A 26,335-nucleotide genomic window follows, 5' to 3' on the forward strand; every position below is an offset into this window, starting at 1 on the left:
AGTGTTTAGACACTTGTAAGGTTATGTAACCTACACTTACTAGTTTTAGAAGGGCTTTATATGCCCTCAGTAAACCTTTAATAATTAAAGGACTGCACAAAATTAAAGCTCTAGTATAAACTACCTTAAATACCATTACAAAATCAAGAGAAAAGCTACTAGTGTTTCAGTAGGCCATTTTCATGCTAAGCTTTCCAATGAAAACATGTAATTGCTCAAGAGAAGAATGTATGTTAGTATGGTGAAAAAAGTCTAATTTGTACAAAATATGTTTTTAAATTTCCTACATGGACTGATTGGTTGATATGGCTGCTCTAAAGCTGCCTTTGAACTTGAAGGAGCTAGCTTGCTTTATTATTTCTATACTCTATCAAAAAGAAATCAGACAAGGACTACAAAGTTAGTATGGGAAAACATAAAAAATAGTTAAAGAGATTTTAGGGGTACAGAAAAACTATGTCTTTATGTTTGAGATTTTAATTATTATACTATCAGGATTATGGATAGGGAATTTAAATATGTGAAATTCCTAGGAAAGCATAAGTACAGGAGACACTGTTGTTGCTCAAAGGAGTTATTAAGAACATATCCACTTAGGGCAGTAAATGTTAGGCTACAAAGCAAATTCTTCAGCCTACACAAACTCAACAAGTCCCTTAGCGATTTCCACCATGTTCCGGCCAAACAGTAACAAATTCTAACAAGTACAAATAAAACACCTAAAATGAAACAACTTTTTCATTGAATAAGAGAGCTGTTGTTCATATGACCTTAGAAAATTCTGAATTTGTAAAAGTCATTCATAATTTAGTTTTACCAAATGTCTTTTTTCTAAACTCCTTGGTATAAAAATTTACGTCATGAGGTTTATTTCCATCACAGTCACATGGTCTAGTGCACTTCAGAGTATGTGGAGATTATCAAAACTGTCTTTTTCCAATGAAAACATTGAAGAAACCAAGCACTTCTCAAACATATGACATGTGAGAGTACTTACACTTTTTAAAAATCTCACCTAAGTACAAATGTGTGATTCAGTGGAGCGGAACACGACTATTTTACAGTGTCTATTAAAAAGTTATCTACAGAGAAAGCTGCTACAGTATCCTGAAGACGTCTCAAGAGCTAGCTGAGTACATGCACTTTGGGCTCAACATGTTTGTCCTTCCTTCCTTCCCTCTTTTCTGTTCTTGGCAAAGTACATTTCCAATATGCAGACACTGATGACATTTCTCACTACTGCTTTTAGCTGTGAAGTAGCTGTGTCTTTCAATGAAATCCACAACAGTAGTGAACCTCTCAGATCTTTCCGGTACTTATGCTAAATGACATCCAGTGTGAAATTTCGAATCACATCCAGAGCTGCAGTATCAAAGCCGCACATATCCAACATGCCTCTATCGTCTGGATCTGCAATGGTAAAGCCATTTGATGTCATCCCACAAACAATCAATTTAGCAGGAATTTCCATTTTCTGTAGGGAAAATACAGGAAAAAGTAAACACATATAAAATTATATGCAAGAAAAACAAACAAAAAACCCTTCAAAATTAAGACTAGAACTCACAGCCATGGTTCATGCCACCAAATGCTGAGATTACAAATGTATACCACCAAGTCCAGCTTTCAGGTTTGACGTATGCAATGGATCATGCGCCCCAGGACTGTAACTCTGTCCCCCGTCTCTCCATGACTTTCTGCTTCACTTCTCATCTCTGTTTCTCTTTCTTCTTCCTATCCATCCTTTTTGCCATGAACCATACCAGGACAATGAGTATACTAGATAAGCTCTCTACCATTGAATTCATATCCCCAGTCTCTCTATATGTATTTAAGATCACAAAAGCTAAATATTAAAGAAGGAACAATCGATGAAAGCACATTTTTCCAGGTACTGTAATAAACCCAGTTTATTCATGTTTATGTTTTTGTTTTGATAAACTTTCCTTGAGACAGGATTTCCTGTAGACCAGGCTGGCCCGCCCCAAAGTTGGTATGTAGCTGCGCTTGACCTGAACTTCTTATCCTTCTGCTCCTATCTTCCAAATGCTGAAATTATAGCTATGTTCCACCATGCTTAGTTTTATGCAGTATTGGGGACTGAGTCCTTTTACCTCAGACTCTTTTGTTTAAAGATTTTATTTTTCGTGTGTGTGTATGTATGTGCGCGCACACTTTAGTGCAGGTGATTGCAGAGGCTAGATGCATCAGATTTCCTGGACCTGGAGTTATAGGCAGCTGTGAACCACCCAACATAGGTGATGGGAAATGAACTCTGGTCCTCAGTGTGTGCTCTTAGCCACTGAGCCGTCTCTCTAACCCCGACTCAATCAATATCTTGAATGCTTGGATTATATGATAAAGCTACCATGCCCAGTTCTAGTGGCTAATTTGTTTTTGAGACAGAGTATAACTGTTGTACCAACTCTAAAAGGTGTGTATCATTATCTACTAGGACATTTGCCAGTTCAGATCCACAATCAGCAGAGGAGTCTCAGGACTAACATGCACACTGCTTTTATTCCAAATTCTATTCCCTCCTGTATGGTGTTCAAAAATAAGCATTCATGAGAAACCTGAATCCTACCCAGAGTTTGATTCAGCAGACATCTGATGGGGTCTGCGATTTACATTTCTGACCTGAACACCAAATGACGCTAGGGTTGATAAGAAAATCATGGTGTGAGACTCACTGTTCTCCACAGCAAGGTCTGCTTATACTTCTAGTCACAGGAGCCATGTGTTAATTCTCAACAGCCTAGTGACCAGTCTCTACCATAATGGACAGAATAGTAACAGAACATTTCTGTCATCTGAGAAAAGCCAAGGGAGAAGGGAGAATGATCAGAACAGACATATCCATATAGTGTAGGATGAGACCGAAAAACTTGCTGTAACTTTATGTAGTTCTTTAGTTAAACTCACAAATGTTAATTCAAAATTTCAAGGAATGCAATGTATCATTAAACATTATAGATGAGGTCAAATATGAATTTGGTCATTATAAAAAACTACTGACAAAGGGCATTCTTATTAATATTTAGCACTGGAACTGGGTGATGGGTGTATGTGTAGTCCTTTTTATTTCAAGTACTGCTGAGCCCACCCGACACTGGGTTTCCAAAACAAACGAAGAGAAGGTCCTCAAAGCAAAGGGAATATTGTCTGGAGGGGAACAGTAGCTGAGAGGTTTGTGTCTTACCTTTCGGTACTCCCTCAGGGCAACAGCAGGATGCACTTGTCCAGCAAAGGTCTCATTATCAGTGAATACGATGAATACATCAGCAGCTGTACCTGTTTTCTGGGCCCAGATCATTGGAAGAGAGCAATCGGTGCTGCCTGCTGGGACCTATCTCAGAAGAAAGAGAATAGCAGTAAAATCAAATCACTTCCGTGTCCATCAGATATCTGAAATGAATACATAAAAACTCTCGTTCTTAGAGCTCCACTTTATATAAAGCCAATATCCAGGCCTCACCATGCCTGCGCACATGTTTTTCATTGTGCTTGCTATAAGAAGTGTTGGAAGGACCCTGCTGTTTGAGGTTGCAGTCCTTCCTGTCTGGATAGCCATTCTGAGCTCCGTGTTAGGTATAGGTCTCCATCTCCCCAGCAGGTTCTCTGGCTCTCTGCATGGCTCCATATGGAGAGTGTCTTTAGACATAGATGCCCTAACTACATTTGATATATGGCTCTTGACACAGCTCCCTGCTAGCTCTCCTTGCCCTGCCTGTGCCTGTAGGATAATTAGGTACAGTGTTCCTGCTCATGTTAGGAGCGTGCTGCCAAATGTAAAATAAGCATTCTTTTTTGTTTGTTTGTTTTTTTCGAGACAGGGTTTCTCTGTGTAGTCTTGACTGTCCTGGACTGGTTTCAGGCAAATTTGAACACTTTTCCTGGGAGGCCCGCACCCACTCCCCAAGGGCTACACAGCCTTTGTTCTCCTTGAGTAAGGTTGAACTAGCTCCTGAAGTGGTTCCTGGAGTGTTTGGTTTTCGTTTTGCCTACAGCCTTCCAGGCCCTGCATCTCGCCTTCTGCTCCTCTTGCCTGGTGGGCTGGTGGCCATCAGCCCCCAGGGAAGAGGAGACCCACAAGAAGTGAGAAACAATTCCTTCCTGCAGATACTAATGCATGCCACAAGCACAAACTATAGGACATGGTAATAAAGCAGTGACTCACTTTATTCATAGCTGTTAAAACCTGCTCTAAGGTCATGTCTGTAGTCACAGGAAATGGAACCATATCACATGCAAATGCAACCACTGAAGACTCTTTTTCTGTTCGTGTGACCACCTGTAAAACACAACAGTAACACTGAAATAATTAGTCTCTTAAAGGCTTATATAACTTTATCTCAGAAAGAAACACTATGGTGTTTATTACTCCTAAACTGTATTTTTGTGTTTCACAATAAAGAGTCGCAGCACTGTTCAAGGGCTGGTGAGATGGCACATCTGAATTCAGTCCCTGGAATGCACATGGTAGAAGGGCAGATGACTCCTGTAGTTAGCCTGTGAGGGCCCCCCTCCTCAGGGGCCAACGAAATCAATCAATAAAAACAGACTAACAAACAGCATGACTCAAAAACCTCTGAGAAACTGGTATCTATAGCACTCTCTAAGGCAAATAAGCAAACACACACTTATTTTACTAAATTAGGAATAAAGGCACAGAAGTGAAGAAGCACTTCCTTGCTATGTGGTGATGGGACCATGTGAGAACTGAACCTCCATCACTTGTTTCTTGAGCTTTTAACCATGCTTTTTTTTCTCACTGTCATGTTTTTGCAAATATTAGTAATATTTAATCTTGGTAAAAATGTGGCAGCTCATTTCTGTTCATTCCTTACACATGCTTTTTCAGGGTAACTAAGACTGCATTGTAAACTTGCTCTTACATATAAAAATATCACATACGTGAAATTACAAAATAGGTGAAATACTAATCCCCCACACCGAAACAGGGTTTCTCTGTGTAGACCAGGCTGGCCTCAAACTCAGAGATCCACCTGCCTCTGCCTCCTGAGTGCTGGGATTAAGTGTGCGCCACCACTGCTGGGATAAACTAATTCTTGATGATGTGTACCTTTACAGTTTTCTCTAAATACATTTTAGGGGGTGGAACATTGAATTGTCTGAGGGGTCTTACCATACACATTGCAGCAGCAACAGTACTAGCGTTGAGCACACTACCCAAAACTTTCTGGTTCATAGAGGCGCTGACGTCAACAGCGAGCAAGAACCGCTTCCCAGTTGGCTCAACTGTCTAGAAAGAAAGCAGAAAATGTAGTCATGAAAATGTCAGAGCGAGTGTAAGCAGATTAGACTGTGAGAGAAAAATGTTTCTTTATTGTTCATTTGAAAAAGTCCCAGAGGAAACACCTGTTTCTTGTTATTGGTTTTTATTTTATTATATGTAAGCTAAATGACTATATTTTATTTTATTTTATTTTTTTTTTATTTTTATTTTTTATTAATTTATTCTTGTTACATCTCAATGTTTATCCCATCCCTTGTATCCTCCCATTCCTCCCCCCCGCCCATTTTCCCATTATTCCCCTCCCCTATGACTGTTACTGAGGGGGATTACGTCCCCCTATATATTCTCATAGGGTATCAAGTCTCTTCTTGGCTACTTGCTGAATGACTATATTTTAAAATTCTAGCTCTTATTAACTGTTAAAATGAAGAGAACAATGTAATCCATTTAATTTTACTTAATGAAGTTACGGTACAAGTTTAAAAAAAATCTTTTCTCAATGAACTAAGATGGGAAGTAAGATTGTTTTTTACTGTGATGAAATAAATCACAAAATGAAAGAAATACTCTTTAGTCATTTTTTAAGAGTACAATTCACCAGCAGTTGAGTATACCCACTGTGCGTAAGCACTGCTTATTTCTACACTTTCACTGTCACACCAGAAACGTCATCCACCTAGGCAGCAACCTTGAGCAGTCTTGCCCCGTCCAGGCCGTGGTCTGGCACTGTAGTGTGTGCACTAGACAAAGTGCAGTCAGAGAACACATCTGGGGACCTTCTGGCTACTGGGCGCAATGCTGGCACAGACATGAATGTCCCAGAACAAGGTCAAGCACCTCCTGTTAATTCTCTGGGGCATATAGGAGGCTGAATTCTCCACGGGACCATGAATTTTTGCTCTCCCCGAGACAGGGTTTTCTCTATGAAGCTCTGGCTGTCCTGGAACTTGCTATGCAGACCAGGCTGGCCTTGATCTCAGAGATTCCTCCCTGCGTCTGTCTGCCTCCTGCTGGTGTGTTTTTTTTTCTTCCCTTTCATTTTGTTTGGATGCTTGTTTTGGAGACAGGGCATAAGGCGTTGTTACGGAGCCTGGTTGGCTGGACTCTGAGCTCATGGCGACCTGCCTGCTTTAGTCTCCCCCTCCCATGGCCAGCGTGGGGATTTACAGACACATGCATACACTGAACACTCCATGTTTAACATTTTGATCCTGATTTTCACAGGCTACAACATTTTACACTATTACAGATAATACACAAGGGTTTTAATTTTGCCACCTTCCCAATATATTTTTTTTTTTTGCTAACACGTATTCACTTAGGTACAAAGTGGCACCTCATTTTTGACTTTGATCTGGCTAATCATATTGAGTGTCTTTCATGTACTTTTATACAATTCTGAAAAACTATTCAAATACTTTGTCCATTTTTAAACTGGCTGTACTTGTACTACTGAGCTGCTTATGTTATGACTGTTTGTGTTATGTATGTTATGACTGTTTGTGTTATGTATATTACGCCCTTTTCAGATACATAATCTGCAAATATTTCCCCCACTATGTAAGCTTTTCTCACTTTCTTCTAATACTGTGACGCACATGTTTCAATTTTCATTTCTATTTTTCTTTCTTTCAAGACAGGGTTTCTCTGCGTCCCTCCAGCTGTCCTGGACTCCCTTTATAGATCAGGCTGGCCTTGAACTCATGGCTGGCTCTTTATTTCTATTTTTTTTTTTTTTTACCTTTAGCTCTTAACTTGAGGTCACTGATCTCTTTTGAATTTTTTTTTTTTGGTATATGCTGTACAATAGTGATGCACCTTGTCCCTTCTGCATGTGAATGTGCAGTTTTACAGCACGATTTGCTGAATACTGTCGTTTCTGAATTCACCCTTAAGCATCAGCTGTCATATGTGTCAGTTTGTATTCAGACTCTGTTTTATCCCTTCAGTCATTATGTCTTTCCTTGTAACAGCTTGGTGCTTTGGTTACTGTTGTGTTGGGGTTTTGAAATCTGGGCATGAATCCTGCAAATTTGCTCTTCAAGATTGTTCTCGTTATTTGGAGTCACTTGGAATTTTATGTGGATTTTTAATTTTCTGCAAAACATGCCACTGGGACTTTGAAATCTGTAGATTGCTTCAAATTGCTCTATCCTCTTCACACTGTCTCCTAATGTAGAAGCATGGATGTCTTTCCATTTGTCCTTATTTTGGAGATATTTTATAGTTTACAGTGTATAACTCTTGCACACCAGTATATTATTCCTGTCTTTCTTTTAATGATATTTTAATGTAAGTATTTCCTTTCCAATTTGCTTATCACTACTGTATGCAACAGATTTATTTATTTACTTTTTCTCCCCTAGTTTTTTAAGACAGAGTCTCAGGCAGCCGAGGATGGTCTTGAGCTTGTGTTATTGAAGGTGGATTTAGTCAGGTGGAGAGAAGGCTCAGCAGCTAAGAGCACTGGCTGCTCTTTCAAAGGTCCCAAGCTCAACTCCCAGCAACCACATGGTGGCTCAAACTTCTATAATGATATCTAGTGCTCTCTTCTGGTTTGCAGGCATACATGCAGGCAGAACACTATACATAATAAATAAATAAATATTTAAAAAGGACTGCAGAGATGGCTCAGCAGCTAAGAGCACTGTCTGCTCTTCTAGAGGTCCTGAGTTTAATTCCCAGCAACCACAAAGTGGCTCACAACCATCCTCTATACTGGGATCTGATGCCCTTTTCTGGCATGCAGGTGTATATGCAGATAGGGCACTCATATATGTAAATATTAAAAAAAAAAAAAACCAAACAGCTGGGCGGGGTGACACACACCTTTAATCCCAGCATTCGGGAGGCAGAAGCAGGTGGATCTTCATGAGTTCGAGGATAGTCTGGTCTACAAAGTGAGTCCAGGACTTGCCAAGGCTATGTAGTCAAGGCAACCCCCCCCCCCCCCCAAAGAAGAAGAAGAAGAAGAAGAAGAAGAAGAAGAAGAAGAAGAGGAGGAGGAAGAGGAGGAGGAGGAGGAGGAGGAGGAGGAGGAGGAGGAGGAGGAGGAAGAAGAAGAGGAGGAGGAGGGGGAGGAGGAGGTAGCTTTGCCTTTTCTTTGCTACTTCCAACCCAAGTAGGATTACATATCTGTACTGCCATGCTTGGCCTAACTAAAGATTGTGTGTGTGTCTGTGTGTTCTGTTGTTTTGTTAATGTACTGCTATTTAACCCACAGTTCTACTGAACTTATTTTAACTCTAACACAGTTTGTGTGTAAGTTCTTTAGGGTTTACTATATAGAATAATGAGCATGCTATGTGAGGCTTTTTTCTTAAATAATTAGCACAACTCTTTGTACTATGTGGCAGTGAAGTGGGAAAAGTAGCTACGCTTATTTTTGGTCTTAAGGAAAAAACTTTTGTTGTTTTATCCAATTATGATGATTCCTGTGATTTTTTGAAAAAAAAAATTATAAGCTTAGTCATGGTCAGGGGGTTTTAATATTAAGTAATTTCTTGATTTTTATTTTGTTTTTTAATGTCAAATTTTGCCAAATGCTTCCTCTGCATCAATGATACTGAGATTACACTTAAAGGTGCTCTAATGTTGAAATGGATAAATGTTACTTGGTAATTATGAATTAAAAGGGTGACCGACCTTTTTAATTTGTTACTCAACTTGAATATTAGATTTCTGTGGTAGATCCAGAAAGTTTTGAAATAAAAAATTTTAATTTATAGCCCTGATTTCCATTTTGAAAAACTGATTATCAAGCTCCCAGTTAACAACAAAACTAAAAAAGAGCACTATGTCAAAGGAATCCCCAGAAATGCCAATCTCCAAATTCAGTAACGTATCAATATGACTTTAAAATAATTAAAATGATCTGGGGATAGGGAGCTGCTACTCAGTGTAATGAGAATTACTCATAAACTTACAAAGTCAATTCTGTAGCCAGCTTCCTATCAATTATAGAAAAACAGTGGATACACACACACACACACACACAAACTATTAATATGACCACTAAAATGTGTTTTTATAAAATACATTAACCTCTGAGCCTTTTTTAAATAAACAAAACTATTACCTTAAATGTTTTATAAAAAGCAGCATCCAATGCTTGCAAAATTTCTTTATCAGGAGTCCATTTCAGTTTTCCTCTGAGCCCATGGCCTATTCGGTAGGTTTCTAATGCAATTAGAACATGAAATGGGTGTATACGAGCCTAGAAACGAGGGAGACAGAAGGTAGTGTCCAGCTTCAAATAACAATTATGAGTGTTCAGAATTTTATATCATTATAGGTAAAAACACAATAAAGAACAATTCTAAACTCAGATTTAAGAATTAAAATGCAACTCGTCATAAGAAGTCTTAGACTGCGTGAGTGCTAACTTCAGTTTGTTAGGTAACCAAGCCACGGGCACATACCTTTTTGAGCAGTTTTTCATTGCACAGTTTTTCACATACTAAAGATACTTCGGAATTTCCTGGTTCAAGCACTGAGTTAGCAGTCATCTTTCCCAGATTCCTCAGTAGTGCAGTGAGGGGCATTTCTTGTAACAAAGCCTTCCATACCTACAGGGGAAAAAAGATCAACAGAAGGGAAATAGCATAGCTAGAAATGCAAATAATTAAGGGCAAATGAATCAGTGTAACAGTTAAATCAACTGTATTAGGGATATATTCTGTAAAGTTTTTACTTAGGGTTTAAAGTACTTCCAGAGTGAAAATCATTGATCAAAAGCTTATCAAATAAGAAACTGAAGATTTTCAAGATAGCTTTGTGTGTGTGCGTGAGTGTGTGTATGTGTGCGTGTGTGTATGTTTGTGTATGTGCTCACAGACGCTGGTTGGTTCTGTTGCCTGTTTCTCAAGTGCTATAAACAAGAAGCCATCTCCCTGGCTGCTTCTCTTGTATGGTAAGATTTGGGACTGAACCCAGGGTCTGGGACCTGAGGTTTCTCTTTTTTAAAGAAACTTGCTTACCTCTTTAGATTTTAAGTGATTTGTCAGCAGATGTTCCCTAACTAAATGATATTCTTCAATCAGATGAATGACTTCCAGCTCATCTTTTGTACGCTTCACTTTCTCCACAGCCTCCAGATACTTTAATAGTTTTTCAGTCTCCACAGAAAGCGCTTTTTCTTTATACTGTTCACGAACTTCTTTCCAGCCCTTTGTAATGTATTTGGTCACGATAGCAAGCCCTTTAACAAGATAAGGAGTTGAAAAGGCAAGTAGGATTAGTGAAAATAGAACAGGTTTCCTGAGCATGCATTGTGATCAGCTTAACTAAATAGGGGCATAACATCCCTTACAGTGGGATGCCAAGTTCTGTCAGATGACAAACACATTCAGGCAAATGAAGTTAGTTTGTTTATTTAACACACCATTGCTGCCTAAATATGTGGTGGTAGAGAATCCATCTATAGTTTAAGATAATTGTATTACAGAGGCGCTTTTGAGATACTGAGACTAGAAACTTTGTAGACTGTGCTTATTTTAGATGCATAACCTCTCAGAATTTTCATATCCCAATGACTATCATACTGATTTGTCCAATGCTTCTGAAAAAAAAAAAAAATAAACTAATAAACGACAGTGATTAAGTGGAGAAAGGCTATTTTACTAGAAACCTAATATGCTAAAAAAATAACTTATGCATTCTTTTTTTAACAGTAAAAAGAAGTTTAGAGTGAGGAAATCTATATTGTTGCCTATACTTTGCTTATGGTATTATCTTTTGCTGAAAACACCTTTTGCCTTTGAAGAGATTGAACAAATTGCTTTTGTCAGACCTAGAAACAGTTAAAATGCCTTGAGATTATTTAAAAGAATGTATCCAACCTATCCTACTGTGTACTTAGTTTTAAGTTCAACCCCTTAAGAAAACAATGTAACCAATCTTCAGCCAAGATTACACAAAGGCATGCCTTGAAAAACCAAAAGAAACACAAAACAAAACAAAAATAACAATGTAACCAACCTTACTATGCTTTGTATTTCTTATGTTATCAGCCTAAACTAAATCTTAATCTCGAAGTATGCATTCCCCATGGCCCTGTCCCCAGACTAATGTATTTATGTCGGTATTGTAGTAATCACATAGGTTAAAAGCAACTTAATACAACAAATATGCAAAAAAAAAAAAAAAAAAAAAAAAAATGTTGGAAGCACCATATGGGAATAGGTTGGTAACATCCATGCTTGGCTTTGAGAGGTATTTTGGCCAGTGTGGGTGAGTAAAGTAACTTCTTCCCTTGAAAACTTTGTTAAAGATTTTTACAGAAAAGTACTCCTCATGCCTTTCCCAGACCATGTCTTCTGTGCTGTTCAACAAATACAGAGCAAAGCCCTTTGTCAGGACAGATAACAGGAATGGATGGGACACAAACTACAGAAGACAGACAACAGACAGGCCACAAACTACAAACTACAGACCAAAGGAAGACAGGTTGAGAAGCAGAGAATTCAAATTTGGGCTCACTTTTAGTCTAAACGACTTTAAGATTATTTTTCATTCCTTAATGCACATTTTCTGATAAACTGTCATCTTTTTACCTCTTAATCTCCAAATCTGTAGAGGGTGTAGAGATGAACAAGTTCAGATGTTCATTAAGAGAACAGCAGGTTAAATACAGAATCAAGCTTTGGAGATCTAAAACCCACTAAGACTGTGGTGTCCAGAGAGCATGGTTTAGTTCCCCCACCCCAAAGGACTTTCCAGATAAGTCCGCGGCCAGGTCTAGAGGCACAGGCCTCTGATTTCAGCTGCTTAGGGGCTGGGGCATGAAGATGGGGTTCAAGGCCAGCCTGGGCAATTTGGAATTGCCTTACTTCAGAATATAAAGTTGAAAGGCTGGAAGATATAGCTCAGTGATAGAGAATTTGCCTCCCATGTGTATACCTCAGGTTTAATCTTCGAAGCGCAAAATGAATGAATGATAAAAAAAAGAAAATGGTTGGGTATAGCCCAGTGCTTTATAGAATACTTGCTTAGCATGCATGAGGCCTTAGGGTCAACCCTACTACCACGGTCACCTATCCGAAGGCAGGTCAGAATGTAGTTTTTTGTTTTTATATGACGTCTTCTTATTTTTTTAATATACTGAAAACTTGATTATTTTTCCTTAAGATAATTAATTTATAGGCCAAATGAGACACATATTTAAGTAAAACTGAGCCAGCTTACGTGCTACTTTTGAACTCTATATAATCCAGTCAGAAGTTAATACTGACATGCAAGAATTTCTACAGTATTGTATCTCTTGCTTTCTTACAGATTTAAGCCAAAGCTATCTTAATAATCACATGCTTCATGTAAAAATATCCTCTGTGTTGTTTTACCAATAAAAATTAAAATTCCTTAATCCTACAGGTACCTAATAAATACCTGATTAAAAGAATTATAGTGTGACTTATTTTGTGTGTTATAAATGCACATTTTAGTTAACACATTAACATATTACTATTCAGTTGTTTAGAGTTGGTACAAACTACTTTTACCAAGAGAAGCCTAGGGATCATCTACGATGTTGCTGCTATCAACAAAACTTCAGTGTGAGCTTTGCCCTCAGCAACTTAGGTTGAAAATTTCATGCAGAAGTAAGTTTAGGGAACATCTATCTATAAAGCTCTCACTTTATAGGCCATGAAGAGAAAGCCCAGACAGTATTTAGAGACTAATCTGTTCATTATCACTACTTACCGGGGGTCTTTCTTTTCTTTTTAAAGATTTATTCATTTATTATGTACACAGCATTTTGACTGCATGCATGCTTGCAAGCCAGAAGAGGGCACCAGATCTCATTATACATGGTTGTGAGCCACCATGTGGCTGCTGGGAACTGAACTCAGGACCTTTGGAAGAACAGAGAGTGCTCTCAATCTCTAAGCCATCTCTCCAGGCCCAGGCGTCTTTCTATACTCAAGTACTCGTTCCAAACTATCATTCAGTGTCAAAATGCAGAGTAAAATACTGTTCATTGTATACTGGATCAGATTTAAAAGCGAAAAAGTGTATGTTTAAGAAAAAAAAAACATTAAAAAAATGATTTTAGGATAGAAATGGTTTTGTTAAACTTAGAAAATACTGAGGGAGTGGCTGTGGAGATGGCTCAGTGGCTAAGAGCACTTGATGCTCTTACAAAGGACCTGAGTTTGGGTCACAGTACCCATACCAGAACAAGCAGCTGCCGGACAGCTACTTTCATTCATAAAATGTCATGTTGACTAATTAATTCAGATATATTTAAAGCCAGCCGGAAACGAAATACTTGCTAAAGTAATCCAGTCACTAACGACCAAGAGTCATGACCCACTGACAAGTAAGTTGTTTATATTCTAAAATGTGACATTATCTAGAGGGCTCCCCAAGTGACTATCTCCTGTGAGTGCAGGATAGGCAAGGTTCAAGTTTTAGTAAGCACATACCTTCCTGAGAGCAAGAGGCAGACAGCAAAACTGTACTGCTCTAGACTGCTTATTTTTCCTATCTTGCTAGAAGCTGCCTATCATGAATCTTGAGGGCCATGCTGAACTAGACATTTGAGACATTAATGTATGAAAGTTCCTGTGGGAAGGGACTTGAGAAGTTAGTTGAAGATGTTATTACTAATCTTTTTTAAAAGGAAATTAAAACCTAAGCATTAATAACTCAAAGTATAAAAATCAGCATGTTCAAGCTTTGATTATCAGTGTTTGGATTATCTGTGTCAGGTGTTTAGTTTCAAGCTGGCTTTATCATCATCATCGTTTTGTTTTGCCTTTTGAGACAGGGTTTATCTGTGTAGGTCTGGCTGTCCTCAAACTTATTCTGTAGACCAGGCTGGTCTCGCACTCATAGAGATCTACCTGCCTCTGCCTCCCAAGTGCTGGGATTAAAGGCATGTACCACCACTGCCTGGCTCAGGTTGGCTTTAAATATGTCTCCATTAATTAAACAGCATTATGTTTTGTGAGTAAAAGTTAATTCTAGAAAATCAAGCAAAATTTTGCTATTTACTGATCACCTGTGTCTTACTACCTGTTAGGAAAATCTTATGCTTACCTTCACTGGAAGGCTTAAGATGTGACAGTCTTAAGAGATCTTTGTGAGACCAGCCATTTCTTTGTTTGTACTTTGTAACTGCCAGAGCTACAGCCATGCCACCTTTTTCATTATACCAGTCTGCAACGGCCTTCCGGAGGGCACGACCCCACATACCACATTTCATGCTTTCCTTCAGATCTTTCTTAAACTGGATGAACGTGAAAAGATGCGTCGGGATGCGACAAACTTCAGGGACAGCTTTAAATGCGGCTTGTTTTGTTTTCTTGTCCGAACACTGGGAACAAATGGCGAGTGCAAACAGCAAGGGCTCTTGTTTTGCAGTCCTGCCCTCCTGACTAAATGACTTGATTTCCTGTATCACTTCACATCCTCTGCCGTCCTCAACCAATCTAATCAGGGCTTCAGCATTTTCAAGGCCCAGCTTCTGTTCTTTAATATAGTAGGTGCCACCTTCCGAGCCGAAACACAGGAAGCGGTGTAGCCGATTCATGTCGGTGACCTGCCACACATGTCCACCCGCAGAGTTGGCTACCTGATTCTCACTCAGTGGCTGTAACTGGCTTACAGACTCTTCCATGTTCCTGGTCCTTTGGGAAACCTATCAGAACGGCAAAATGTTATTACAATTAAGTGGAGGCAATACAATTTTATAAAAGCAAACAATAAAAAAAAACCCTGCTTATTGAAATGTTATGAATCTGTTTAATTGAAAACTATCTTTTGAACTCAGTAAGTTTTTCTCAATAAAATGTTACATAAGTGTCCTTAAGAAAGATTACAAAAGGCAGAAATTATAAGCACATGATGCGCGCGCGCGTGCACACATACACACACGAGATTCTAATAGTGACTTAGACAAAGACTCTGCTTATGATTTTAAAGCTTTTATTATACATTCATTTATTTTTATAATATAGAGATGTCAATTCTTAAAAAGAACTAATAAGTGGTATAATAATTACAAATAACCAATTTTTAAGGTATAGTACATTACGTCCAATTAATCAAGTATGTCAGTGTGAGATCTGAGGTCCAGACAAGGACAAAAAGGGAACAACTATCACTAATACTAAGAAAGGTGAGCTCCCTAAAGAACTGGGAATTTCTGGTCATTATTTCAACATTTGCCCTCAAAAAGGATCACAGGAGAGAGGATTTCAGATAAATAATTGGTACTATCAAATGGTTGGAGGTCATAATGCAAGAAAACAATGATGGGAAATGACTATGGCTCAGAAAGTAGGAGTAACATTATATTATTCTTCCATGTCTGCCTTCCTCCCCCAAACTTCAAATGGTAGAGTCTAGAGATCTGAGCCCAAGCATTTACACAGATCTTTCTCCTTCTTTCCCTTCTGTTATTTGCCTCCAGCCTACCTATCTATGCATCACTGGGTCCCAGGACAGTAAGAATTGAGTTTTAGTTAAAATCTTTCGTCTACATCTAGAGCATCGTAGCTAATACATATTAAAGCAGAGCTAAACATCATCAAATATGATTTTCTGAATTATTTGCTTAAGAATTATGACAATAGATTTTCTCTTCTGTAATTCATTCCTTCAGAAAAGCCTCAATATGCATGATGAAAAATTTACTACAAACAATTCTTTATGATAAATTCTGCCAATAAAATAATAAATGTATTATGTAGGAAACACAATCAAGAAGAAAAGGTAACTGGGCAAAATATCTGAAGAGAACAGTATTTCTCTGCCAAGTTCTCCTGTGGTCGCACTGACGAGGCTGGCCTATTTACACACAATTCTCTTGCTTTGGCCTCCCATGTACAGAGACTACAGGTGTCAGTCACGAGACTCACTTCTATTACTTTAAATGTAAGCAACATATGGGAGGGCATTATCTCATTCTACCGTTGGCACAAGTCTCACCAGACTAGACTGGCCCAAAACCTAGTGATCACATTGTGATTACATGCGAGATGCTACAGGATCAAAGTGAAATTTTAAGGAACTAGACATATTCTCCAAAAGACTAACTTTTCCCTTTTCTTTCGGAAACAGGAAAGGCTAGTTTATCCAAGTCAACAAGGTTCAATTAAATTCTTATAAAAAGTAACTGATGCTAACCAGGCAGTTGCTTTCTATTATTTTCTCTTCACCTCCAAAGATTACTGCTTTGCTAGTGTGCAACAGGACTACACATACTATTTTATAGAATAAGGTACCCCTAAATTCTAGAATTATAAGTAAAATAGAATTAAGTAAAAGACAAGTAATATGCTTCAAGTCATTGCAATTTTATCTTTTGACACAAGAAGTGATGGCTTTTCCTTTTGCTAATTTTATCAAACACAATCCAAAAGTCCTCTTTATTTCTTCAGCGTAAGCTCCTTAGCTTTTCATATGCTTCTCTGACTATACTCTCCAGGGTACAACATACACAGTGGAGCAGACCAAGGCAACTCAGAAAGACATGGAAGGAAAAATTACAGTCACAGTAAAGGAAAAGAGTCCTCAACTCCTCTGAACCTGGCTTATGTCTCTCACTGAGAGTCAAGAACTTTTATGACTGACCAAAACATTTCAAGACTCCCTTCAAAGAGCTCTACTTTGCTTGCTGAGACCCACCATAAACAAGAGTACTAAACAGCGAATGGGCAACCCTTAAAGGTCAAGACATGTATCTTACACATTTATAACCTTTGATTTTAACGTAATGGGTACTGTAGCCGGGCGTGGTGGCGCATGCCTTTAATCCCAGCACTTGGGAGGCAGAGGCAGGCGGATCGCTGTGAGTTCGAGGCCAGCCTGGTCTACAAAGTGAGTCCAGGATGGCCAAGGCTACAGAGAAACCCTGTCTCGAAAAACCAAAAAAAAAAAACCCCAAAAAACAAAAAACAAAAAAAACTGAACAATGCGTTCCATCAACCACTCCACAGGTGTATTTACAAAAGTAGTATCTCTAAAAGAAATGAGCAAACCAGCTTGTTTTATGTCATTTTAAACTTCATTTACTTATTTATTTATAGATTTTTATTTACTTATTATATATACAGTATTTTGCTGCATGCCAGATGAGGGCACCAGATCTCATTATAGATGGTTGTGAGTCACCTTGTGGTTGTTGGGAATTGAACTCATGACTTTTCGAAGAACAGTCAGTGCTCTTAACCTCTGAGTCATCTCTCTGGCTATCTTACTTAATCTTTAAATCTAATTGTAAATTATTTCTTCCAAGTAATAAAAGTTTAAAAGCTACAACAATCATGCACACAGTTACTATTACAAACCCCCAAAAGAATTTTGTTAATGCCCACATTCTAACCTGTCTTCTGTGTGTGTGTGTACGTGCACTCTCATGCCTTACGTGTTGGGAAAAGAAAGAAAATTACTTAAAGAAGCTGTCTGTATAAAAGCTGATTGATTGAATAAGACCCTTCAATCCTGAACAATGTTGAAGGGTTTACCATTAGAGGCTTTAAGATACATTACAGAGCCAAGTCATAACAACAAAAAAAGGTACCAGCACAAAAACATACCTAAATATGAGTATGTGTAATTACAGCCATCTAATAGTTGACAAAGATGTCAAAATCATACTTTTGAGAAAAGACAGCGTCTTCAACAAATGGTGCTATGAAAACTAGATGTTCACATGCACAAGAATGAAATTAGTCCTGTATCATGTTGCACAACTAAACCAAAACAAATCAAAGATTTAAATGTGAAACCTGAAACACTGAAGCTGCCAGAAGAAAACATGGGCACTACGCTACAGCATATAAAGTATGAGAAAGGACTTTCTGAATAGGAGCCTCATTTGCCCAGATATTAAAGCCAACAGCTGACAATGGGAACTTAGAAAACCTCAGAGTTTCTGACCAGATAAAGAAATAATCAACTCGCTAGATGTGATGGCACACACCTTTAATCCCAGCACTCTGGAGGCAGAGGCAAGTGGATCTCTGTGAGTTCAAGGCCAGCCTGGTCTACAAAGGGAGTCTAGGACAGCCAGGGCTGTAACACAGAGAAACTCTGTATCAAAAACAAACAAACAAACACCAAACCAAAACAAACAACAACAAAAATCAACTGAGTGATAAGGAAGCCCACAGAATAGGAGAGAACCTTTGACAGCTATACATTTGACAGCTTTATATATAGTTAGAATATACAAATTAAAGAGATCCTCGCCGCCCCCACCCCCCCACAAAAGACCCATTCAAAAATGGGCTGGAAATCTAAACAGAGAGTTCTTAAAGAAAGAAGTAAAAATGGCTAGGAAGTATCTCAAAACCTATTCATGGTCACTAGCTATTAGGAAAATGCAAATCAAAACAATTTTGAGATTCCATTTTACCCTGGTTGAGAAGGGCAAAGATCAACAAAACAACCAACAACAAATGCTGGAGGGAATCTGGGAAAAAGAGAGTCCTCATTCACTGTCCTTGGGATTGAAAACTGACCCAGCCCCTCTTGAAACAAGTTTGGAGAATCTTCAAAACCTAAAAATAAATCTCCCATATGACCCAACTACCCAGCTTTACCATTCCATAACACATGCCCAAAGACCTCAACATCCTGCCCCACATACATTTATTTGCTCAGCCATGTTCACTGCCACTTAATTCACACTAGTTAGAAAAAGGAAACAACCTAAAAACATCCTTAAACTTATGGATAATGAAAATGTGGCTCATGTAGACTGTGGAATACTCTTTAATTATAAAGAAAAATAAAATCATGAAATCTGGAGGTAAATGGATAGTACTGGCAAAAATGATATTGAGCCAGGTAACTCAGACCCAGAAAGATAAATGTCAGCCTTTTTTCTTGTCTAAATCATGTAGCTCCAAATCCTCAGATATGAGTACACAATCCACAAAAAATGAAGTGGGGGATGGAAAAATAATGAGGGTGTTCAGACTCTGATTAGAAGCAGGGTGGGGGGTCAACACAGGAGAGGAAGGAAAGAGGGCAAAATAGGAGTATGGATCTATGAAAAGTCATAAAGAATCATATTCTTATCTATTTACTTAAAATTTCATAAAATACATGTAAGCCTGTGCATACATACATACATAGTTTAAATGAAATTTATCCACACGGGCTGACAATGCGTCCCCCAAGATCCAGGCATCATCTAACTAAAATCCCAACATTAGATATGAGAAGTTCCCTTTTGAGTTGTTGGTCAAGGTTATCTAAGAGATTCCCCCCAAATTATAGGCTATTGCTGTCACCCATACTTGCCACCAAGAGGTGGACGGTAAGTCCTTATTGCTGAAAACACATGACCAAGAGGGCCCAAACTGGATCTGACCTGAAAGCCCTCCTCCCTGAAGACTATGATACCAGAAGACACCATGCAAGCTTCTAAGAGAGGGACAACCAACAGTGCTACACAGCTTTGATGCCTATGAACTACAAGGTCCAGCATGGCTTCAGAATGGCTCATCTAGGAATTATCCTCTGCGGGGTAAGTCAGGGTCCTAGCTACACCTGAGTAGAGGTCCCTGGAGGGAACTCCTGTTAGGAGAAGGTCTGGTGCATTTTGATGCTAATTACTGCTTGCTGTCTGTATGACCCACCTTTTTGCATAATAAAAAGCCATCCCACCTGGGCTAGGCAAAGATAGGTGGGGCTTAGAGAGAGAGAAATTCTGGTAAGAGGAAAGACTACCACAAGGAGAAAGGAGAGAGACCTGGAGGGAAGATAGGAGGCCCCCATGGGTTAGATGGAAGAGATGCATCTTGCTGCCTTGGGTGGAGAATCCAGCCCAGATGAACATTAGCAAGTATTTGACATTATGGATGGGAGGTAGCTTGATAGAAGTTATTAGAAGCAGATGGCATGGGATTGAGGCAGGGATCCCATACCTGCCCCACCATGGGAGGTAGTTTAGAGGATTGATAATCTGCCCTGTCCCAGGTTAACTAAGGCTATTTTTAAAATATAACAAGTGTCTGTGTCTTGATTGATTGCTAGCGGGGCCTATAGATAATACATGCAATTTAAAAACAATAAACTCCTTCAGGCTATCGATGGGCATCTTGGAGTTATATCTTGTCCTGCTGGTGACTAGGTCACCTATAGTACTTTTTTACACACACACATCAGGACAAAAAATTTAAATACAGACAATCAAATGGTAGTTTATTTCAAGCTATTTATTCTCCTTTTTGTTACTAAGTGGCGAAATACAAATTACTTTAAAACTGGCAACATTATATGACATGATGATACAAATGGTTCCTAATAGTTTCAAGATCTCTTGGACTATACCAAGTGCTAAGTGTATCTTAGTAACACTAAAGAAGTGACTCATCCTGAGCCCCAGGATAGCTTTAAGGTATCCATCAACTAGCAGTAGCTTAGTTTCTTCTTTCTTCCACGGCCAGTGTCACTTTTGTCACTTTTCTCAAAAGCTTAAGCTCTAGTCCAGTGGTGAGAAGGCAGCTGGGCAGTGAGGCAAACCAAAGTTTGGTACTCTACTCCTGTGTGAAAATGTTGTAAATCTACATGAACAACAGTAAAGTTAATTCTTTCAGCTGTTCTGACCTCTTTAAGCACAGCAGTCTCAACTACGCTGGTCGAAGTTTTATTAAATCTCTACAAAGTAAAGCTTTAGGAAACATTAACTGTCAAAAATGTGACATCTTGAGAGTTTTACCCTTGATCTTAGCCATAATACCAAGCATGATGTGTTTGTTCTATGTGTTGTCCATTTTCTTCTTGGTTTAGAATGTAAAATAGGTAGGCAATAGTAAAATACCGGTATAATAACATTACTGCTTCAAATTCATCTGAACTACAATGTATATCTTTGCCATTATTAACATAACGATTCCCGTACTCTCCTTCAACCTACACATCTATTAAACCAATATCTCGTAATCATGTTATTTGAAAGTAACTTTCTTTTTATTCTGAGAAGTAAAGCAAATACGCAGTTTCTTTTAAAATGGAAGGCATGGCTAATTTAGTTATGAGGTTATACTACAATTCAAAAACTAGGGCCACTAGATCAAATGGGCACACCACACACAAAGGTAAGGAAAATAAGGGCGTCAAGTGCGATGCAACTAAAAGTGTTGAGGGACTGTGGCAAGATGTCACCATGGTAGTATGCTCTGAGCAGTACTTTTTCCCTTGGAAGACAAAAGCCTTCCTTGGAACATCCTTTTAAGAAATGATGAATAAGCCGGGCGTGGTGGCGCACGCACGCCTATATTCCCAGCACTCAGGAGCAGGAGGCAGGCAGTTTTCTGTGAGTTCAAGGCTAGTCTGGTCTACAAAGAGAGTTCCACGATAGCCAGGGCTATTACACAGAGAACCCCTGTCTCCAAAAACAAAACAAAACAACAAAAAAAGAAATGATGAATAAACACATTTTCTGTTCTAATTCATCAGAACCATTTCAAGTGTATTTAAAGTAAGGCACTATATTAAGGGGAGGGGGGCGCATTACACCAGAAGGCACTGCATCCCAATACATGAGTCTCATATCCCTTGGACTTTTAGGACAAATCTCTCTCCCTTCATTGTTTATTATTCCTCTAAGATAAATTGGCTTTCGGTTTTCTGAAGCTTCCTACAAAGCTCCTTCCCAGACCCTTATTTCAGAAAACGCCTCTAAGCCAAAGCCGTAGGAGGAAGAGGAGAAAGAGGGGCCTTGGCACGCCCGCCTGCCAGGAGCTTTGCAAGCAGCAGAGACCTCCTGGGTTTCCCCAAGACTCCACCCTCCGGAGCAACTGGGCCAGGCCTGAATTGTCCTGCTGCGAAATCGGTCCTGCCTCCTGGAGGGCGCCGGAGCAAAGGCGGCGACGGCTTTGCCCGGCCTCTGCCGCTGGGATGCCGGTGGAAGAGAGTGCGCACCGGCCAGACCCCGAGTGCCCAGGATTGCTCCAACTGCACACAACCCGGCTCCCGCCTTGCACCAGGCCCGTGGCGACCCACCTGTGCCTGGAAGCCGACGCTCAGGACCCGCAGCGTCCACCGAAGTCCTGCGCAGCACCTGGAAGAGGCGGCGGTCCGATAAGGGGAGAACAGCTCCAGGTCCAGGTCGGAGCGAGCCCCGCCCCTTCCCTGGCCCCGCCCCTCCCACGCTCCGCCCCAGCTCCGGGATGCCTAGGGTCCCGGATGTGCCGTCCTTCGGCGCTCCCAGGCCCCGCCCCTTCGTCGGCCCAGGCGGAGGGCGCTACGGATCCTGAGAGGCTGAAGAGCCGTTTCCACGTCTCCTGGGTGGCTAGAGCGTCCTTCCGTGCTCCGTCGCGCTGCAGGTGACGGCGCCCGGAGGCTGTCGGGAAGTAGGCGGGGTGACGTGGGGTTGACGCTCAGCGGCGGGTTTTGCTGAGGTCCGAGGCCAGTGGCAGCTGGTGCAGGGGGTTTCGCCGAGCGCGAGGTGGAGCGGGGAGGCGTGTGGCCGGGGCCATGACGAGCAATGCCGGGGAGTGGTGTCTCATGGAGAGCGACCCCGGGGTCTTCACCGAGCTCATTAAAGGATTCGGTGAGCACCAAGGGGACCGTCCTGGGCCGGGGGTTCCGGGAGGAGGCTCACACTTTGGGCCAGGTGGTCACCTGCCGCCGCCACCGGCGCCCGGCGTCGGAGAAGTGACTTCAGGGACTGGAGTCGGCGAGTGTGGAAAATAGGGCTTCGGCCGCATCCTCGGCCCGGGGCAGCAGCGTCTCTGCAGTGATCTTGGGAGCCACACCACGAGGGCAAGGATCCCCCCTCTCTGCCTTATGCACTGTTGTATTCTCCGGACATGGGACTCGGATACCTGAATGGACTCGAGCGTCTTCCTTCCCTGTCTCCCTCCCTCAAGATCTCCTACGCGCTTAATCTTGTCCTTTCCACTGTCCCTTTCCCCGCGGAGCCTCCCTGTCCCCGGTGTGGTCAGGTGCATCGCTCAGGCCGTCGGTCCTGCGGAGCAGCTGGTCTAGGGCGTGTGTTTCCAGGGTGGTGTCTAAGGCTCCAGCCGCCCGGGAACTCGAGATTCTAGTTTCTCAAAGCACAACTTTCATCTTTCATGTGTGGGCACCTCTTCCGGACCTCACAGATGCCGTCTACGCGGGCCTGCATACTACCGCCCTTGTTCTTTTACTCCCTCCTTTTTTTTTTTTTTTTTAAACTTCCGGTGAAGTTGAGTTTTTCTTGAGGTAGTGCTCAAGCCTAGAGCTTACCTCTGAATTCTCTCTGACTTCCTTTAGTGCTAGCCAACCAATTGGACATTTTATCCTTTCTCATGTTCCCAGCCTCTTTTGGGGAGGTTTTTTTTTTTTTTTTTTCCTTTTTCTTCTTTTACCTCCCCCTCCCATTTTAATTTTTCCTCATTGCTTTTTAACGGTTTTGTTACAGTTTGTACCCAAGCACAGCAAACGTCAGTATAGAACTTGTCTATTGTACATGGCTGAAGAGCATATGTTCAACTGTACTCGGGCATACAGTTATGGATTTGAAATTTTAATGTGAACTGGAGAACTGAGTCAAACTATAGTAATAATGTTGTTCTTAGTTTAGTAGTATACAGAAGTTGCCTTAAGCACATAGATCTTGGAGGAGCTGAGCAAAAGGAAGCATCATCTGTAGTGTGTTTACCTGAATGTAGCTGGTGGAGCAGCTACTAGATTAACTAAACATCAGGTATAATGAATGGGCAGGCAGAGTATAGGTTTTAGGTGAAAAGGTAAGTCATGCCAAATTATGTACCACATTGTGTAGATTGGGTTGCCGTGTAGTCACTGGAGACTTAACAATGAAAAGGAGTTGAATGAAGTTCAAAAATATTGAAATAAAATTAGTTTGGGATTAAGATTGACTGCGCTTACAGTGTTCAGAGTTATGATAGAATAAAACGAGAATCTTTTTGAAAATGGTAAGTGTGTGGGTGATTGGCGTGACATTAAGTCATGGGCTACAGAGAAACCGTATGTAATAGTTCAGTCTCAAGTTGCATGTGGAAATACCTCCTCCTCCTCATTCTCTTTGGAGCAGGAATAGATCCAGAACATGCTACATTAAAAGAGGAGTTCTCAGGGCTGTCAACCTTACAGTGGAGGTTGAGTGGTAGTATATTTCTCCTACATAAAAAGAGAGAGAGAGAGAGAGAGAGAGAGAGAGAGAGAGAGAGAGAGAGAGAAGCAGGAGTTGACTGAGTATAGGAAAAAAGAGACAAAAGTATTTTTAGTTTCTGGCTTGAGTGGTTAATAAACTACACGGAGAAGAATTGAGTTGATGGGCAAGAAAATCAATTTTGAACCCTACTGAGTTTGAAGTGTTCTCAGATTAAGTGATAAATTTTACCTTCACAGTCTTAGATGTCATTTAAAAAGTTGATTTTCAGAGATAGTGGTCCATAAGTTTATTTTTAAATTAATGCAGTCCAGGGCTGCCTGATTACCTGAGCTCCTTCCCCAGAACCCATGGTAAAAGGAGTGATCCCTCCTGAAAGCCCTCACTGTGGCCCATGTACTCTGCCACACACACACATACACAGTACAAAGACAGAAATTAATGTAGTTCATAAAAGCTGTCTTCAGTTTTACATACAGAAAACTTGGAATTTGAAAATTATTTAGGTAAAATGAGACATTAAAGTAGTAATATGAGCACATCTGTACATGTTAAAGGTAAAGCAGTAGTTGTTAATGATTTGGCTCCTAACGTAGAAGAATTTTGGAAAATCTTAAATGAAGGTAGTTTATGTCATCAGCTGCTTCAAAGGGAAAAAAAAAAATTACTTTATTCCAACTATTTTCATTTTTTACCCCTTGCCTAGTTTTTCTATGTACAATAGAGTTTGGAAGTTAATTCTTTTATAAGTGAAACCTCTGTTTTATGAATACTAGTTCAGATTCCGCCCCCACCCCCTCCGAGACAGGGTTTCTCTGTGTAGCCTTGACTGTCCTGGACTCACTTTGTAGACTAGGCTGGCCTCGAACTTACAAAGATCCTCTTGCCTCTGCCTCCCAAGTTCTGGGGCTACAGGTATGTGTCACTGTACCCGGCTATGTGTACATGCTTTTAATTCACTGTGAATTATGCTGTGAGAAGTCAAGCATAGCTCCTCATCTGTAACTACTGACCCATGGATCCAACATGGAGTTTTCTTGAGATTAGGACTCTTATGATCACATCTAAGATGTATTTTACTTTATTTTGAGGAAAGAGACAAGTTAATACTTGCCTACAAAAAAGTCTTGGGAAGTTCATAAGTAGCGTTCAAACAGTACTAATTCATTTAAAGGGTGCCATTTTCATTTAGGGCTCTCAGTTAAGTTCCCATTGTAAAGTCTTTATTTTATTTTATTTTATTTTTTAAGAGAGGTTGCCTACTTGCTCACATCACCAACAACATGGTGCATAGATACATGTGTATCATTATCTTTATATAATAGGATGGCTGAGAATGGAGTTGAGGAAAATTTATGGAGTGTTTTTTGTTGGGGGCTGCAGATGCTGGAGTCATCCCTACTGCATTTGGTAGACTTGGTGATGGCGTTAAGAGAGTAAAAATTGTTGTGACGCCATCTGTTGGAAGATAGCTTTTCTAACAGTCGTTAAAGGCACTATCAACATTTTGAGAGGAAACTACCAACATATTTTTTGTAGGGAAGGGGGCTCCAGGTATATTTTAAAGAAAGTATTGTTCTAAATGGTTTGGACAATCATCCTTGATAACTATACTCTTGTTTTGGAAAAAGTGAGTTTATTAAGTATATAGTAAATTAAAAGGACATATAGATGAACAAAACATGACAAACGGGGACTGGGGAGATGGCTCAGTGGGTAAGCGCATGTATGCTTCTAATGGCTTTGTAATTCCAGCTCCATGGGATCCTTTGGGGCCCAAGGACACCTGAATTCAATCACATGCACACACAGTTTAAAAACTAAAAAATTAAACACTTATAAAGCATCACCATAGGCTGGAGAGTTAACTGAGCAGTTAAGAGCACTGGTTGCTCATCCAGAGGAACTAATTCAATTCCTATCATCCACATGGTAACTCACAACTGTCTGTTATTTGTCCCAGGGGATCCAGTACTCTGTTTTGACTTCTATAA

At 40.1% G+C, this 26,335-nt stretch overlaps 2 protein-coding genes and 1 non-coding gene across 8 annotated transcripts in view; 2 read left to right on the top strand and 1 right to left on the bottom strand.

Annotated features, from left to right (window-relative positions):
- Window positions 1-594: 594 nt before the first annotated feature.
- Window positions 595-22,349, bottom strand: Ro60 (Ro60, Y RNA binding protein). The gene is made up of 9 exons (XM_051147525.1): window positions 22,226-22,349; window positions 14,303-14,903; window positions 10,240-10,460; window positions 9,682-9,828; window positions 9,339-9,476; window positions 5,150-5,266; window positions 4,181-4,294; window positions 3,203-3,349; window positions 595-1,474 (listed from the first exon to the last, which is right to left on the bottom strand). Exons 2-9 carry the CDS (start codon window positions 14,880-14,882, stop codon window positions 1,322-1,324), a joined length of 1,617 nt encoding a protein of 538 aa, XP_051003482.1. The 5' UTR covers window positions 14,883-14,903; window positions 22,226-22,349; the 3' UTR covers window positions 595-1,321.
- Window positions 22,350-22,640: 291 nt separating this feature from the next.
- The window catches only part of Uchl5 (ubiquitin C-terminal hydrolase L5), a 35,866-nt gene continuing 32,171 nt past the window's right edge, over window positions 22,641-26,335 (top strand). For all 6 annotated transcript variants that reach the window (XR_007830778.1, XR_007830779.1, XM_051147526.1 and 3 more), the window contains exon 1: window positions 22,641-22,775. Coding sequence is in view for 4 of the 6 variants with exons in the window: in XM_051147526.1 (XP_051003483.1) it covers window positions 22,700-22,775 (76 nt within the window). In the remaining 2 variants the exon portion in view is untranslated. The remainder of the gene's footprint in view (window positions 22,776-26,335) is intronic.
- On the top strand, window positions 24,220-24,357 carry LOC127191239 (small nucleolar RNA U109). Its single transcript, XR_007830857.1, has one exon. It is a non-coding gene; the product is annotated as a small nucleolar RNA U109 (small nucleolar RNA).

This window comes from Acomys russatus, chromosome 6 (genome assembly GCF_903995435.1).
Source record: "Acomys russatus chromosome 6, mAcoRus1.1, whole genome shotgun sequence".
NCBI lineage: Eukaryota > Metazoa > Chordata > Mammalia > Rodentia > Muridae > Acomys > Acomys russatus.

What these genes read in the sequence shown, in the direction of transcription:
- Ro60 (XM_051147525.1), bottom strand. Translation starts at nt 14,882, where the DNA reads ATGGAAGAGTCTGTAAGCCAGTTACAGCCACTGAGTGAGAATCAGGTA. An exon ending in ATGAAAAACTGCTCAAAAAG is followed by an intron (nt 9,477 to 9,681) that starts GTATGTGCCCGT and finishes CCTCGTTTCTAG; the next exon opens with GCTCGTATACACCCATTTCA. An exon ending in CCCTGAGGGAGTACCGAAAG is followed by an intron (nt 1,475 to 3,202) that starts GTAAGACACAAA and finishes TTTTCCCTACAG; the next exon opens with AAAATGGAAATTCCTGCTAA.